The 15585-nt window shown below is 53.7% G+C and overlaps 7 protein-coding genes across 7 annotated transcripts; 4 read left to right on the top strand and 3 right to left on the bottom strand.

Annotated features, from left to right (window-relative positions):
• Positions 1 to 248: 248 nt before the first annotated feature.
• J4E79_005544 (uncharacterized protein) lies at positions 249 to 1588 on the top strand (the record flags this gene model as incomplete). The annotated part of the gene is made up of 4 exons (XM_049354422.1): positions 249 to 364; positions 422 to 521; positions 585 to 1495; positions 1552 to 1588. 4 exons carry the CDS (start codon positions 249 to 251, stop codon positions 1586 to 1588), a joined length of 1164 nt encoding a protein of 387 aa, XP_049211287.1.
• A 630-nt stretch (positions 1589 to 2218) lies between these two features.
• RIB3 (3,4-dihydroxy 2-butanone 4-phosphate synthase) lies at positions 2219 to 3060 on the top strand (the record flags this gene model as incomplete). Its single annotated transcript, XM_049354421.1, has 2 exons — positions 2219 to 2351; positions 2432 to 3060. 2 exons carry the CDS (start codon positions 2219 to 2221, stop codon positions 3058 to 3060), a joined length of 762 nt encoding a protein of 253 aa, XP_049211286.1.
• A 371-nt stretch (positions 3061 to 3431) lies between these two features.
• Positions 3432 to 3920, bottom strand: J4E79_005542 (uncharacterized protein; the record flags this gene model as incomplete). The annotated part of the gene is made up of 2 exons (XM_049354420.1): positions 3432 to 3878; positions 3915 to 3920. 2 exons carry the CDS (start codon positions 3918 to 3920, stop codon positions 3432 to 3434), a joined length of 453 nt encoding a protein of 150 aa, XP_049211285.1.
• A 1872-nt stretch (positions 3921 to 5792) lies between these two features.
• J4E79_005541 (uncharacterized protein) lies at positions 5793 to 8564 on the bottom strand (the record flags this gene model as incomplete). Its single annotated transcript, XM_049354419.1, has 3 exons — positions 5793 to 5825; positions 5905 to 8242; positions 8293 to 8564. 3 exons carry the CDS (start codon positions 8562 to 8564, stop codon positions 5793 to 5795), a joined length of 2643 nt encoding a protein of 880 aa, XP_049211284.1.
• A 699-nt stretch (positions 8565 to 9263) lies between these two features.
• On the top strand, positions 9264 to 10752 carry PAC1 (protein with putative role during mitosis; the record flags this gene model as incomplete). Its single annotated transcript, XM_049354418.1, has 3 exons — positions 9264 to 9301; positions 9355 to 9520; positions 9571 to 10752. The coding sequence occupies 3 exons, from the start codon at positions 9264 to 9266 to the stop codon at positions 10750 to 10752; spliced, it is 1386 nt and encodes a 461-aa protein (XP_049211283.1).
• A 2064-nt stretch (positions 10753 to 12816) lies between these two features.
• On the bottom strand, positions 12817 to 13149 carry J4E79_005539 (uncharacterized protein; the record flags this gene model as incomplete). Its single annotated transcript, XM_049354417.1, has 2 exons — positions 12817 to 13090; positions 13139 to 13149. The coding sequence occupies 2 exons, from the start codon at positions 13147 to 13149 to the stop codon at positions 12817 to 12819; spliced, it is 285 nt and encodes a 94-aa protein (XP_049211282.1).
• A 641-nt stretch (positions 13150 to 13790) lies between these two features.
• Positions 13791 to 15508, top strand: J4E79_005538 (uncharacterized protein; the record flags this gene model as incomplete). Its single annotated transcript, XM_049354416.1, has 2 exons — positions 13791 to 15254; positions 15401 to 15508. 2 exons carry the CDS (start codon positions 13791 to 13793, stop codon positions 15506 to 15508), a joined length of 1572 nt encoding a protein of 523 aa, XP_049211281.1.
• Between the last annotated feature and the right edge of the window lie 77 nt (positions 15509 to 15585).

The following is a 15585-nucleotide window of genomic DNA, read 5'->3' as shown; positions in this document are numbered from 1 at the left end:
ACGATTGCTGGATATTGCAGACGTGACCGAGATCCAGAACGAAACCTGCAGAGGGGTGTGTTGCCGGTGTAAAGTGAAACGGAGTGAAAATTTTCTGCCTCCTCGCATAGCAAACAAGTTGGTTGTTGTCCTATACGCAATGCTTGGCATCTAAACTCTGGTGTCTACGTCGTTGCGTTTGCTCTTCCTTACACTTTTGCTGACGCAATACTGGAATTCCCACAAATCTGCGTACAACGAAGGCGAAAATGTCTGATCCATGCGCAGCACTGAAACTGTTTCGGAAGAGATTCGAGGACGCAGAAGCGCTCTTCGACAGCGGCGATATAGCTGGCTGCATATTGGCAGCTCAGTACAACATAACGTAAGTGGCAGTAACAAAGCATCCGCCAAAATTAGTATTGCGACTGACTATTCCCAGCGACACAACTCTTCCGCCGTACTACATTATAAGAAACTGTATACTTCTCACGAGCGCTATGGATAACTGGGACGATGGCAATGACTGGAGGCTCGCCGCAGTAAGATCTGCAATATACAGATTGGATGTGAGACACAGGCTGACTTCGACCGTGTCGTATCAGGAGAGCTGTCACAGTAACACGGTACGGCGAGCAACGGAAATGAACGATACCAATTCGCTCGCCGCCCTACAAGATCTCCGTGAGGAGCTTGACTGGTTGGCTGAGCAGCGAGACCAATATCTCCAGGAATACAGGGCATGGATGCTTGAGCAAGACGGAGAGGACGACAACGACGAGACGGACTCAGAAGCAGATGGAGTTGAGCTAGACGACAGCGAGGATGAGGCGGATATGGAAGCCGAGAGCGTTAGGTTAGGCGAGAGTAACGCGTTGATGGGGGACACTCAACTTCTTCCGATCCGCGTACACCAAGCTTCTACGGCAAGCCCCATGGAACCGGTAATCGAGACAGTCGCTATGGGTACTGTGCCAGTAGGAGAAGATAAGAAAGATAAAGAGGGCCGAGAAGAAGCCACTGGCGGCGACGAGGAAGGTGGAGAAGGGGATACGGGAAAGATGCCGGAAGGCGGAGAGCAAGCAAGCACTGGCGATGATGGCCAACTGCCCGGAACGGCGAGAGTTGATCGAGAGGACGAGCGTTCTGCCGGTATCGTAGCGGTCAGCTTCCTTTTCGATTGCCAGTCGTACATGCCCGAGCATGTGCGAGCTCAGTTCGACCAGGCGATCCTGACATTTCAGGAACTTGAAGTTGAAATGCGCAGCATCGTCAGCACAGCTTCCGCAGCTACTACAAGTTCCACGACTGCATCGCGCATCAGCCTTTTCGAAGAGTTCAAAGTTACCATGGTCGAATGGTTCCAGTACAAGGAAAGATCATCCGTTACGGCTAAAGAATTGGACAATACTACGCTGGCCGAATGGCAAGGATTGAATCCGAGAATTCAAGCTACCTTTGCCCGACAGGACATCCTCTCCTTCTGCCGAGAGCTCGACGGCAAAGATGGTTTCAGGTATGCACCCTGTTGACGATTCTCAGTATCAGTACATCTAACACTGACATTATCAGATACCACAAGGACGGTGTGCTCACTTACAAGCCCTGAACATCCTAGGGATGCGTTGATAGCTGGCTGTGCGAAGATAGCTTACCGCTTGCAGAAGTGGAGCTGCACTGCGCGAAAGGGATGTCATGGATTCGGAGGTCTCATCGGGGCGTATAGGATAGACCTTCTTTACAAAAGATGGACAACGACGTGTGCATGTGCTAGGATATCCAGACTTGTCAAACATTGGTCTTGTAGCAGTCGCGACCTCAAGCCACCACGTGCCATCGGCCATCGGCCATCGGTGTTGCCGCCTCCGATTCCGAGGCAAGCCCCGCCCCGCCTCTAGGTACCTCCTCTCGATGTACTCGTGATGCACGAACCGGTTCCGCAACATCACTACTGTTTGACTCCGCTCGTATTCCTTCAATCAACTCTCGCATTGTCTCGCAGCATACAAACAGACTCACAGCATAAATAAAGAGCACCATTCTACAGCTTAGCATACTTCGAAGTTCCAGGCGCCGACATCCGGTGGCTTACGAGATCTTTTTCTAAGCAGAGTGGTAGCGAGCTCTACGCTTTGCAAGCACGCGGAACCACCAAGCTCCGTTATTCTTCCCTGACACGACTACTTTAAGAGAAGGCGATACCAGGCGAAGACAATTGGATCAGAGTCATACCCCAAACATGCCGGCAGAACTACAGAACGGGCTGCCTGCCCACGGCACCAATGGTGTCAACGGCAACGCGACGGAGCTCTCAAATCCCACACCCGCACACCCAGCCTTCGACTCGATACCAGATGTCATACAAGCCTTTGGTACGTGTCTGCGAACACCTCCAGCTCCCAAAGCTACCATACCCCTCACCCCGCACAACCCTTACTAACGCGCCTTCCAGCAAACGACGAATTCGTGATCGTCCTTGACTCACCCTCGCGCGAAAACGAAGGCGACCTGATAATCGCAGCCGAAGCCCTCACCCCCTCAAAAGCCTCCTTCATGATCCGCTACTCAAGCGGCTACATCTGCGCACCCCTCCCCGTCTCCCGCGCCGCAGCCCTGCACCTCCCGCAAATGGTCGCCGACAACGCCGACCCCAACCGCACCGCCTACGCCGTCAGCATCGACTCATCCGATGCGTCAGTCACAACCGGCATCTCAGCAACCGACCGCAGCTTAACATGCCGCATGCTCGCCGACCCCAGTGCCAAAGCCAGCCATTTCAGGAGACCGGGTCATATATTGCCGTTGCAGGCAAGGGATGGTGGTGTACGTGAGAGGAGGGGGCATACAGAGGCGGCGGTAGATCTGTGTCGGTTGGCGGGTAAACAACCCGTGGGTGTTATCTGCGAGTTGATTACTGATGGCGATGAGGTGCCTGGTAAGCCGGAGTTGATCGGTGGGGGCATGATGAGGAGGGATGACTGCTTGGCTTTTGGCAAGAAGTGGGGGATTAAGGTGTGCACGATTGATGATATGGTCAGGTACATTGAGGAGAATGATGGGGTTTTGGGCACGTCGTCATAGTTTGAGGCGGGCAAGGGACCGGGTAAAGGTGCGATCATGAGAGGAAGGACATTGTGGAGATGATCCCGTTGGTATGTTGTACGTGGACGGTGTCGGCGCACTTTGAGGATACACGCGCTTTAGTCATGGCATGGAAGAAAACCTGATACTGTACTATTAGATACTCCAATCCAGCGCAAGCTTCTCTATCCAAAAGCCAGGAAAACCGTACACATGTCATTCTATACACTCCGACGAAAACGAGCTCCGCCTACGCTTATACCATGGAAAGCAAACACAACGTTCCCGCCCATCGCGAACAGCACAGTACGCGCCGAGGCCAGGCAAGCAAACCACCTCCCAGCCATACACTCCAGACGATAATAACGCCCTCATCCACTCCCCCCAAAGAACTCCTCCAGCTTCCCCACCACCTCCTGCATAACCTCTTCCCTAACCGCAAAATTCACCCTCGCCCACCCCCCATCCTTCTCCACCCCATTGAACGCCCGCCCAGGCGCAACCTTGATCCCACCTCTTCCTTCCAACTCCCTCCAGAAAGCGTTCTCCTCCTCTCCTGTCCTAGTCTTCTTTGCTAGTTTAGCAGCGAAGAAGGGGCCGTGTGTCGGTACCACGGTCTCGATGTCGCGGCGTCGGAGGAAGGAAGCGAGCATGTTGTAGGAAGTTGACAAGCGGGATGTGTTCAGAGTGAGAAGGGAGGGGAGGAGGGATGATGTAAGCAGGGAGGTTAGATAGATGGTCGAGAGGGAGGAGGGGTGTGTAGCCGTCAGTGCCAGGGAGGAGAGGAGAGGGGTGTTCTGTTGGGATACCACACAGCCCTACAGATACTTGTGTCAGCTCCTGACCATACCTACATGCATGGTTTCCACGGAAAGAGAGTCAGACTTACAACTTGTAGTCCACCTAATCCGAATAACCGACTCGCACTCCACACCACATGCACACGACTCGGATCGACCTTTACCGCACCCTCCGGCACTAACGGTTCCGTCAGAGATAATGCGCTTACAAACGCCGCACCGTTTCTTCCTCCTTTTATCCTTCCTCTGCCACTATCACCCCCACCCCCGTCTTTACCATCTAATGCCATCAGCCCAGCCCCCTCATCAACAATCAAATGCAACCCCCTCTCCTGACAGAACTCCAGTAACTCCCGTAGCGTTTCTCGGGGGTAGCATCGCGAGAGGGGATTGTTGGGATTAGACAACAAAACAGCTTTAATCCGCGTTCTGTAGTCGGAGAAGTCGTAGGCAGCTTGCAGGGAAGGGACGAGGTAGTTGTCCCAGTGGATGTGGGTTGGTGGGATGACGGGGATGGGTGTTACGTTTGCTTTTCGCTTCAGTAAGAGCGAGAGGGTGGCTGTGGTTGTATCAGTCAAAGAGGGCAATTCTGTAAGTGAGGGTTGGACAAAATTATGGATTTGACCGGGGATACTAATGTGGGAGACTTACGACAACTCGGACCAGGAACAAGCACACTATCCCCATCGTCGCAAACAGCATGGATAACATTCTCAATCGCGTCCGTAGTCCCAGCTGTAAGAACGATATGTTCAGCCCTCACAGCATGAACCGGCTTGAAATACGAGTTGAAAAAGCCCGCAAGAGCACTCCTCAACCCTAAATCGCCGCCGTTAAGAGACTCCGTGGGGGACGTAAATGCCTATCGTAGATTCATACCGAATTAGTACATGCGCAAAACTATACTTGTATCAACGCATCCCGACGATCTTCGCAACCGAAATCGGAAACAACATACCTCAACCGCCCCAACATCCCTCACAACATCCCCCAGAAACTTTTGTAACTCGGGATACAACACCTCATTCCCCCCACAACTAAGATCAATCGTATTGCCAAAAGGGTCAAACGTCTCTGGTGCGGTACCCTCAAGCGCAGGCGCAAGCCCGTCGAGCGCGTTCCGCGCCCGTCGCGACAGTCCCGGGTCCATCATGGCTGAGACGGAGAGGTGGCGCGTGCTGCGCATTCAGTATGCAGGATGTAGTATGGCGATGCGTGATGTATTATGTCCAAGATCGAATTGAGGTGGTTACTGTGGGGAAAGTGACCCTGCAGCACGTCGCTGTCGCAGATAAAAAACGTTGCGATCTCATTGTCCGGGGTGTGCTGCCAAGGGTGGTCGCTGCGGTCTGCGGCACAGTTATTTGTGAGGACCCAGTGGACTGGTAACCTGGGGCTGACGCGACGCGTTCTGTTGGTTGGGCAGGCGGCCGGCGAGGGACGGGTCATAGCTTCGATACGGTGACGGGATGGGTATCTCAAAGAAGAGTAGGAAGAGAGGACGGAGTGAATACTATAAAATCTATTATTCGATTCGCGATAATAAACACAAGCGTGTGGGGAATCTCTGAAGAAGTCAAGGAAGGGAAAAACGACATCTCCCCTCTGCACCAAGACCATGCAAGTCATAGAGCCTGCACGCGTGCTTTTCTCCCCTGGTCTATCCTAAGCCTCATGCCCTAACCTGCCTATCACTATTACACAAATGCATGCCCCAAGCCAGACCAACGCCGTTGAAGATGCTCACAGTCAAATGCATGCAGAGCGCATGCAGGGTCTAAGATAAGCGAAGAGCTACGAAGCCCCATGAGCGCCCTCGAGGAAATCTGTGTGGGCCCGTCTCGATTTTGGGTGAAGCGCGGCAATTCGTTCGTGCAAGCGCAAAGATGACTGCTCGTCGAGAAAATGAGGTCGAATCGGCAAGTCGCTATTCTATTGCTGTGGCCGTCCGATACCTTGCTTAGCCTGAGGAATTGTAAGCTTCGTCGTTAAAAGTAAAACAAAGACGGCGGTCTTCTTCAAAGTGGGAGGTGTCGGAACTGACCTTCATCATCTCAATCCTCTGCTTGAGATTTTGGGTAACCTCTGCTGCGCGCTTCCAGCTTTCCGCACCAGATGCTCCTGCGGAAGGTACCCGTTGAGCTGTTCCGTTCTCTGTTGGGCTCCTGCCATCACGCGACATCGACGACAGACCATCTGCTCGTGGACTTAGTTTTCCGCTCAAGTTACTGCCAGGGCGAGATAGAGAATCAAAGTTCTCCTTACCATCGCCGCCCGGGCTTCCTGGCCCACTGGCAAAACTCCTCTCTCGCCTTGGGTGCATGGCCCGACTGCCGTAGCCAGAGTCACCGAAATGCGCGCCGTTGGTGTTACCAACTCCGTTGTCAGTGTAGATCTGGTCTCCGACGTCTGTAGCTGGCGGAGAATTTGAACGCGCCTGCCTAAGGAGTTCGCGCTTCAATCTATCAATCTCGCGGCGCTGGTTCTGTACTGTCTGTTCGGACGCTTCAAAGTCTGAGCGCGCACGGACGAGCTGCGTCTCCTTTGCCTTTATCGAGAGCACGTCGCGGGTGTGATCTTCGATGAGTTGGGCGTTCTGGTTCTGGAGCTCATGGATCTGCGAAGTGAGGTTTGTCCTTTCTCCACGCAAATCTTCATTCTGTCGCCGTACTCGTTCAACCTCTGCTCGTAGCTCATCAAGTTCCGCACGTTCCACCAGGCTGAGGCCGGTTGGCGCTTGTGGTGCTGGGGCGGCGACGGGTTCAGCAGCAGGCCTTCCTAGGGGACGACCTGCGAGACCACGACCGGCACCAAACTTGGGCTGTGGCGGCGGTGCTTCTTCCTCGGGAGGAGGTGAAATAACAGATTTCCGCGGCGAAGGAGCCCCGAGACCTGGTTTCTTCAATCCACCGAGCCTTGATGGCGCAGCAAGACCGGGCTTAGCCCCCAATTTGGACGCGGTGGGTCTTGAAGTCGGCTTCGGCTCGAGAGGTGCGGCGGGCTCTTCCGCAGGCGGAGGCGGGGGTGCTTTTGCCGCAGGAGCCGGCTTCTTTGCACCACCCGGTGCTGGCCGCTTACCCATAGGCTTCTTAGTCGGTGCTGCGGCTGCAGGCTTGGGCGCTGGCGCAGCCTTTGGCTTGTATTTGGACTTGACTTCCGCAGCATCGAAGAACTCTTTGATCTTGGTCTTGCGGATCTCGTCAAGTCCGTCCAGATGAGCGTTCATGATACGGTCTCCCATAATCTTCCACAGCGTACCAAGCACCTCGGCACCAGCAGCTCGCTGTACCTCTTGAGATTCAGTGAGGAGCTTCGTAGAGCCCTCTGCAATGGCCTTGGCTTGTTCCGGTGTTGGGGCTTCGCGGGTGTTCTTCAAGCATCGAACCAGGAATCTTGACGATTCAAGTTTGACCTGAGGATTCTTGTGCTTTAGGAACTCCAGGATTTCCTCCAAGCATTCTTGAAAGCTCGTACATGCGAAGCAGGCGTCCAAAGCAGCTCCAATGGCGTCAGTCACAGTCTGTTTCTTCTCCTTCAGGCGCTCCATCATTGCGTTCATGACGTCTTTGCGGTACTTGGCGAAGCTCTTCTTTAAGCCCTTGGCTAAAAGCTCGACACAGTTCGCAGCAGTTACAACACAGGCGATATTCGCATCCTTCAGGCAGGTCTTCGCAAAGCCGCGTACTAGCTCATCGAAAGGTCCTTCGGCGATCCTTGGGTGATCAAGAGCTTTTTGCGTGTCGTCGAGCGCTTCTTTTCGGTCTTTCCATTTTGACGAGGCCAACTTCTCCGAAAAGTCTTTGGGAATCTTTGCGAATACATCAACGGCTTCGTACTCGGGCTCAAGATCGATGGCGGCCTCTTCTTCCTCTTCCTCCTCTTCGACGTCTGGCGCAGCGGCAGCGGCTTCCTTGGCAGCCTGCTGTGAACGGAGCAGTCGCTCCTGTTTTGGCGAGGGCTCTTCCTTGACCTTTTCAAATAGCTTGTCGAGATCTTGCTGTTGGACAGGCTTCAGATCGTTCCAGAAGAGCGGCTTCATGGCCTCTTTTAGCCATCGGTAAAGTTCGACTGTCAACTCCTGCGCCTTGGCGCGAACGTTCTTGTCCGCATGGCCGTAACATTTTGGAAGCGCCTTGAGGACGGGCTTGGGCTCGATGGTTTTGCAGCCGTAGGCATGGTAAATCTGTGTAAGGGCGTCTAAAGTCGCGGCGATGACTTTGGGTTGCTTGTTTCCTAGTACTGGTAGAAGCTCTTCGATTACGGGGTCGGGCTTGTCGGTCTCGATGTATAGCATGAGCGCTTCGAGCGCCTTCGCCTTCGCTGCCGGTCGCGTTGAGGGTAGGCCCTTCTCGGCGATGGTTGTGATGGTGTTTCCGCGTGACCTAAACAATGCGTTAGTATTGCGCCGCGCAAAGTTTTGCAAAGTACTTACCGTACGCAGCCCTCCCTTCCTGCTATCTCGAGGAAGGCGCACAGTGCGCCGAGACCTTCTTGTTGTGCCGCGACGTTGGAGTCGCCCGCAACACCTTTCCATACGCTCGCATCGTTTATGAACTGGCGCACAATGGGGTCTGATTCACTGGCGGCGAGACTGAACTCTTTGGCGGCGGCCTCGTATGCTTCTTTCCGCACCTTCCAGACCTTGTGTACGAAGCGATCCGGAAGCGGCAGAGAACTGAAATCTTCCTCCGCGGCGTCGGCCATGGCCTGTTATGGAATGTGATGGATGTAATGCGGGGTCGTCTAAGAAACCAGAAAAGCTAATGAAGAGTAAGTCGCGGAGTTCGGGAAGGTTGGAATGCCTTATAGCAAGTGGCGCAACAGTCCAAACACTGTGTGGACAACAGTGATATGCGCGCGGATGGGCGCGCGTGCAGTGGACCATGACTGATGCAGGAGGCAGGAGCGGCGGAGACGTACCAGATGATGTCAGTAGACAATGTTGTCGATTGCTTTTTGTGAGACTATTGGATCGCAAAGTGTCGGATAGCGATAACAGCGGAGTGTGAGGGGTCGAGTATGGTGTGAGGTGATGATGTAGAAAGTGCAAGTATGTTTTGGCGGGCGCTCCAGGGCTCGTTGTCCGGGCGAACAGCAGTGTTCCTTCCTAAACAGATCCCTGCACCACATGAATGCCCAACCCACCTACAGCGTCCAGCACACACGCCACCTCCAACACACGCCCGCATTATTGCTTCGAGACAATCGCTATCCTCCCGCCGTCGCCATTCCGCTACCTCTAATTTCCGCCCAAGACACCCCACCCCTGCAGACATCCTCCGCTCACCGCAATTCCCCGCGCCCACCAAAAACCTCCGCCTCGACCGCACACGACTACGCACCACGTCGCGATAGTGCATGGTCCCGTCTAGCGTCAATCGCGTATGACCTAGCCATTACGCCATGAGCGCGATATTGACAGACCGGCAAGCGGAAGAGCTGTGAGCATTGCAGACAGCAAGTGACTCGAGAGCCATGACTGACGACGAGCCAGGCACAAGGCCATAATCGCATATCTGGGCGTTATAAACGCGCCAAAGACGGCGGAAGCGTTCCGGGAAGAAGCCAACATAGCCGAGAGTTTCGACGATGCCACGCGGAAAAAGTACGAGGGGCTGCTGGAGAAGAAATGGACCAGTGTAGTGCGGCTGCAGAAGAAGGTACTTGCGCGTCAATACCTACAGTGAAATCATACGCTTACGGTCTTCAGGTTTTGGAACTCGAGCAACGCAACCAGAGCCTCCAGAACGAGCTCGACTCCACAACGCCAACCTCACTCATCAGGAGAAACCAAGACCCCACCGCCTGGCTACCACGGGCTCCAGCACGACACACCCTCCAATCACATCGCTCGCCCATAACCTGCGTCGCCTTCCACCCCGTATTCTCGTCACTCGCTTCAGGCTCGGAAGACACTACCATCAAGATATGGGATTGGGAATTGGGTGAGCTGGAAAGGACGGTGAAGGGACACACAAAAGGAGTGCTGGACGTCGATTTTGGTGGTCCAAGAGGTGGCACACTGCTGGCTTCGTGCTCGAGCGACTTGACCATCAAGCTGTGGGATCCATCGGACGAATACAAGAACATCAGGACGCTTCCCGGGCACGACCACTCCGTCTCTGCGATTCGATTCGTTCCTAGTGGGGCCGCCGGATCCCCCTCGTCGGGCAACCTACTAGTCTCTGCGTCTCGAGACAAGACACTGCGCATCTGGGACGTCACAACGGGATATTGCGTCAAGACGATACGCGGGCATGCCGACTGGGTACGAGACGTAGCCCCTAGCTTTGACGGCCGATGGCTCTTGTCTGCAGGAAACGATCAGACTGCTCGGCTATGGGACGCAAGCTCAGGAGAGCCCAAATGCACTTTCCTCGGTCATGAGCACGTTATCGAATGCGTTACAATCGCGCCTCCGGTATCGTACGCCAACCTTGCAGCACTTGCCGGACTCAAGAAACCACCACCACTCAGTAGCTCCGCCGAGTACGTAGCGACTGGATCAAGAGACAAGACCATAAAGATATGGGACGGACGGGGAACACTCATCAAAACACTTACTGGCCATGACAATTGGATACGGTCGCTGGTCTTCCACCCAGGCGGCAAGTACTTGCTATCGGCTAGTGACGACAAGACAATCCGATGCTGGGACCTCACGCAGGAAGGCCGATGCGTCAAGACTGTTACCGACGCCCATGGGCACTTCGTAAGCTGTATGCGCTGGGCCCCCAACGTCATCAAGGACGTACCAGTCAACGGAGATGCCACCAACGGCGCAACCAACGGTGCCAGTAAGAAGAAAGAAGAGGAAGCAGCCAAAGCAGGAATACGTTGTGTTATTGCGACAGGCTGCGTCGACTTGAACGTTCGCATCTTTGCCTCATGAGAGACGACAGCTTCGCCACTTTTGTTCGCATCGTTGCCAGTACGTGTTCTGCATAGGAAGGTTGGATGTACAGGCGAAGGGGCTTCCATACACGCGACTCTATGAGTTCCAGTTTTTACGACTTCATGTAAATACCCAAGTTACGCGCCATGATAGTCTCTCACGCGTCATAGTAAAGGCGCAGGTCGGAGAAGGGCATGCATATCAGTTTGGCGTCAATATGGGTGGAAAGATCAAGGATAGAGCAGCAAGAGACATGCGATCAGTGATTTCACCAAATTTTCACAGAGCGAGGCAACATGATTCGCGATCCCCTCGTGCCTTGCTCAGTAGTCATTATGTGATTCTACGATGTTCTCAGTGCTGAGGCCCGTGTCTCTATGAGGCTGGGGGTCCACCTTCGCGAGATGCTGGCTTAGTCACAAACGCGCTAGTGGAGCGGAAAAACTAGCGAGACCTCCGATAGCTTAACTTTTCTCTCAGCGGCCTACAACTTGTCTTCCTACACCATTACTGCTTCACACAGGAATGGCGCATCAACGATACAGCAAGCTTTGCTGTTGTGCGCACAAGATCTACGACTAACCGCCAGCACTAACAGCACTGCTTACAGCATGCGCTCATTTTTGTAAGTACAAGTACCCTACCCTCCATCCTGCGCTTTCATGATGATTCACAAAGCCAAAAACAAATTAGAGTCTTTGACCTCTAGGGGAATGAAACTCAAACTTTTGCACGTCAGTCTGATCGCGACTGCGCTCACCACATTCGTCCTTGACTTTTGCGACGAGAGCATCAAGCTAACCAGCTCCAGAATTTCTTGACATGCACTTACACTCGAGCGCATTGCGCTTTCGCGCTCATGACTGCCACAGGTAGCTTCGCAGCTCTGCGATATCACTGGTAAGCACATCCCCCCTCCACCTCCCCTCGTCCAATGATGATCAGATTGTGCTACGGCACGCTGGAAATTACCGACCAAGGCTTCTGCCGGTGCCGATAAACAATGGCTGTTTCTGATTTTGACCTTCAACTCACTGCTCTTCTCAACATCGCTTGTAGCTCTCGCTAACATCTCGCGCGTTGCAGATACTATCATTCCGCGCCCCAAATGGTACGATTTCTCCCTCTCGAACCCTCCTCGAACACCATATGATGATTCCGCACTGGGCACCGACAATTCGTGACGGATACGCTCATTATGGCAGGCCTCAGAAACCTCGCCGACTGACCTCGCTCGCCAACACTGCACATTCATACAAGCGTCGTAGAGCTTCGGCTAACAACGCAATCAGTCTGTTCTCCAACAACAGTCTGTAACATCCTCAATGGTAAGCGCACTCCTCTTGCTCACCTTCCGGGAAATGATGAACACTTGATGACGAGTCCGACGGGTTCGCCCGGTGAAGACTTAAATCAAAATATCCATTCATGTCAACTGATCCCACTTCAATGCATACTATTTGCTTTCTCTTCACTGGTAGAAGCTTTTGCTAACTTGCCACCCAGATCCATCAGTGCTTGCCTCACTACAATCGGTACGCTCGCCGCCTATCTCCTTCCTCGATATGATGATACGACTTTATCAATGACAAGCATATGTCCAAGCTTCGGCGACGACGAGAACTGTCCTGTCTGATCCACACTATACTGTGTTGCACTATGAAGATGAGATACAACAGCAACTGATGAGTTGCATAGGGTCTTATACTCATGTTGCAAGCGTGATGCTATCCTCTATGGTAAGTCTTCCTCCATCCCCTCCACTTCCTTTTACAAGATGAACATTCAATTTATCACGACGGTCTACCGAGCTACGGCAATGGTGATAACTGCCTGTGACAGGGCATGAGTCTGATCAACACCCTCAACTTGCACATATTGATTACTTTTGATGCATCAAACGCTAACAATATGTTCAGATCTCAACCCTTTTCCATGAATCCCGTGACTGAAAACGCCCTCCTATGCTCTCGCGATGCCGCTCCAAGCGTCTTCCAATCAATGTCCTGGAATCTTCGTGCGACGCGTCGAGAATTGTCCGTAGTCCACCATGCCAGTAGCTCAGTACAATCCAATCGTAATATCTCCACGAATCCTTGCCGTCAAGTGAATCTCTGCCTCCAAATCTAGCTTGATACCCAGGAGCAACGCCGCATCCTTGGGCTTGCCGTTGTCGTCCACTGGTCCCTTGATGATGTTGCCGGCCGGTCGGTTGAGTGTGGCTGAGGATGGGACAGGGCCAACCTTGGAAGTGGAAGACACCTTACGGCCACCGGAGGCTTGTCCGTCGCTCTCAGTGTCGGAGCCGTAGGCTGTTGGGCGGATGGTGGAGTCGCTGATTGAGGTTAGCACATGTAAAACCCTTCGTACCAGTGTTGCTTACAGGGTAGACATTCTGATGGATGGTTGGATATAACAAGAAGTCGATATTAGGTATTAGGCAAGTGGTTCAAGCTGGTCAGGCGCCGGGCCGTTGCTGGGTATTGGCGATGGTGGATGATGAGGATGAGATGCAGGTCAACTGTACTGGCCTTGATGAAGTGCCATATCTCTGCCTTATAAGCAAAGTCGCCATCAGATACGACAACAGCATATACCATCCACCTTTGCCATGAGTCGATGTCGCGCTGAACGCTCGAAACGGCTGTTGTGGCACTCCTGCGTCTCAAAGTCGCTGCCATCGTCCGAGTCTCGTACCAGCCTCACTACCGAAAGGGAATCAAGGGTCCAGACAAGACGATCAACCGCAGTCGCTTGAATGTTGTGGGGATGTGCTATGCTTGCCGGCGGGGCGGCTGTGACGATGAAACACACAGGGGCTGGTGAAGCTCAGGGCGACCGTCTCAGCTCGGACACTCTTGTTCTCAGTCGAGCGACCATCAGACCACCGGAGTTATCAAGCGATCCCGATTCTATGGAACCACGGTAATGCGCATAGACCCAACCGAATCCCATCCGCAGGCGATGCTGAACATGGTGCATGTCCATGCCAACCTCCACCCGCAAACGCATCCCCACGATGCAGCACACGCAAAATGGTCCTCTCAATCCTCATCGCCACAATCGTAGCCCCCGGCCTCCTCGGCTCGCAAGAAGCGATCCGGCAATCGCAATCCAAAGAGAAGCGCGAAGAACACCGCGCCCGCCGCTGCAACCTCATCGCCACATGCGTCAAGTCCTCACATCGCAGCCGCGAAATTGACGGCCGGCAAGTCGTACTGAGAAACGGGAAGCTCTGGATCGATACCGGGACAGAAGATGGAAGTCCACTGGGTCATCCTTATGCAGGGTATTACTTACCGTACCCGGATACGAGTTACGAAGGGCTTGTCACGACGATTACGGATGTGGCGCCGATTATGAACTGGGTGTATGTTGACGAAGAGACGGGAGAAGCGAAATACGGAGTGAGAGCTGATGCACAACCGCATCTCACTGGTCCATTCGATTGCACGCGTCAAGATCGGCGTCTTACCTTCGATGGATGGGAGGGGTGGTGCGCAGTTGAACAAGCACCCGGGCTATGGGGCTTGTACTTTGATCTCGATGACGACGGCCTCAGAACCAGAGTCGCGCCTGGTACGAGGGTACTGGAGATTGAACTTAGTCGCAAGGAGAAGAGGTGGAAGAAAGAGGCGGACGAGAAGATGGCGGATCATACTACTAAGAGGGCTGTTGAGAGGGAGGAGGATGCGCCGGTTGAGAAGCCGTTGGGTGGAGAGAAGGTGGAGGTCAGACCGGGGGCTGGTGCTGCAGTGGGAGAGGGGAAGGAAGAGGGTTGGAGGCCGATGAAGATACCTAAGTCTATCTTTGAAGATCCGCCGCCGATAGTGGAGAGTTTAGTTTTTAGGTCAAGGACACCGCCGCCGGCGTATTCTCCTACCGGAGGGGTTGACGAAGAAACCTTGGCTCCGACGAGAAGACAAGACGGAGCATCTGTTGAGATATCTGGCATGGGTCAGGATGACAGCCCACCAGTCGTGGAAACTTCCCCGTCTCCTATCGTAACGGAATCGGTGCTAGCTGAAGCCCAGTCAACACTCGTTGAAGAGACTGAAAGCCCTTCACATGAGACCAACGTCCCAAAGGCTCAATTACTGCCGACACTTATCGATGAGATTCGAAGCACCCCGGAGAAACCAGACTACACATCTTCACCTGACGAGCAATACACATCTCCCGACGAGAAGCGAACTACACCCAAGCTGAACAGAAGCAGCGGCTCACGAGCTCTAGCCCAAGCTCAGAAGTTCGAAGCCATGGCAGCAGCGCAAAAGCCTATTCCTGAGCCTCGACGACGATCGAGTGAACGCGAATCTCGTGCTAATAGCAACACTTCTTCTGTATACTCCAACGAAGATACCTCATTGAGTGTGCCGGGGGTCAGCACAGTGCCCCAAGCTTCACCAACACCGGCCCCTCTAGCACTCGCCGTCTCCAAAGCGAAACAAGCAAAAGCACTGGCGACACGATCACAACCATCGACGACATCAAAGCCGGTATCCGATCCGTCAATACAACGACCAATAACACCTCCCCGCCAACGCGCGCCCTCCATCCGAGAAGACCCAGCCATATCCGCAGCTCGATCCACATCAAACGCCAGACCGGTGATATCTCTACCCCGTCGACCAAATCCGAATAGATCCACTCCCAGCCCAAGCCTAAGTCCTTCATCACGACGATCAACTTCGCAGCAGTCGACACAAAGACTCACGCCCGATCGCCGGCAAAGAGATCGATCCATCTCTGAAGTCTCATCGCCATCCTCTTCCAGAGCCGCTACGTCTCGTTCGTCACCTAGATCATCCACTACGACATCGGGTCGCC

Source organism: Alternaria viburni (genome assembly GCF_023758015.1).
Source record: "Alternaria viburni strain BMP 2772 chromosome Unknown scaffold_10, whole genome shotgun sequence".
NCBI classification, from domain to species: Eukaryota; Fungi; Ascomycota; class Dothideomycetes; order Pleosporales; family Pleosporaceae; genus Alternaria; species Alternaria viburni.
This window is presented reverse-complemented; position numbering and strand designations above follow the sequence as displayed.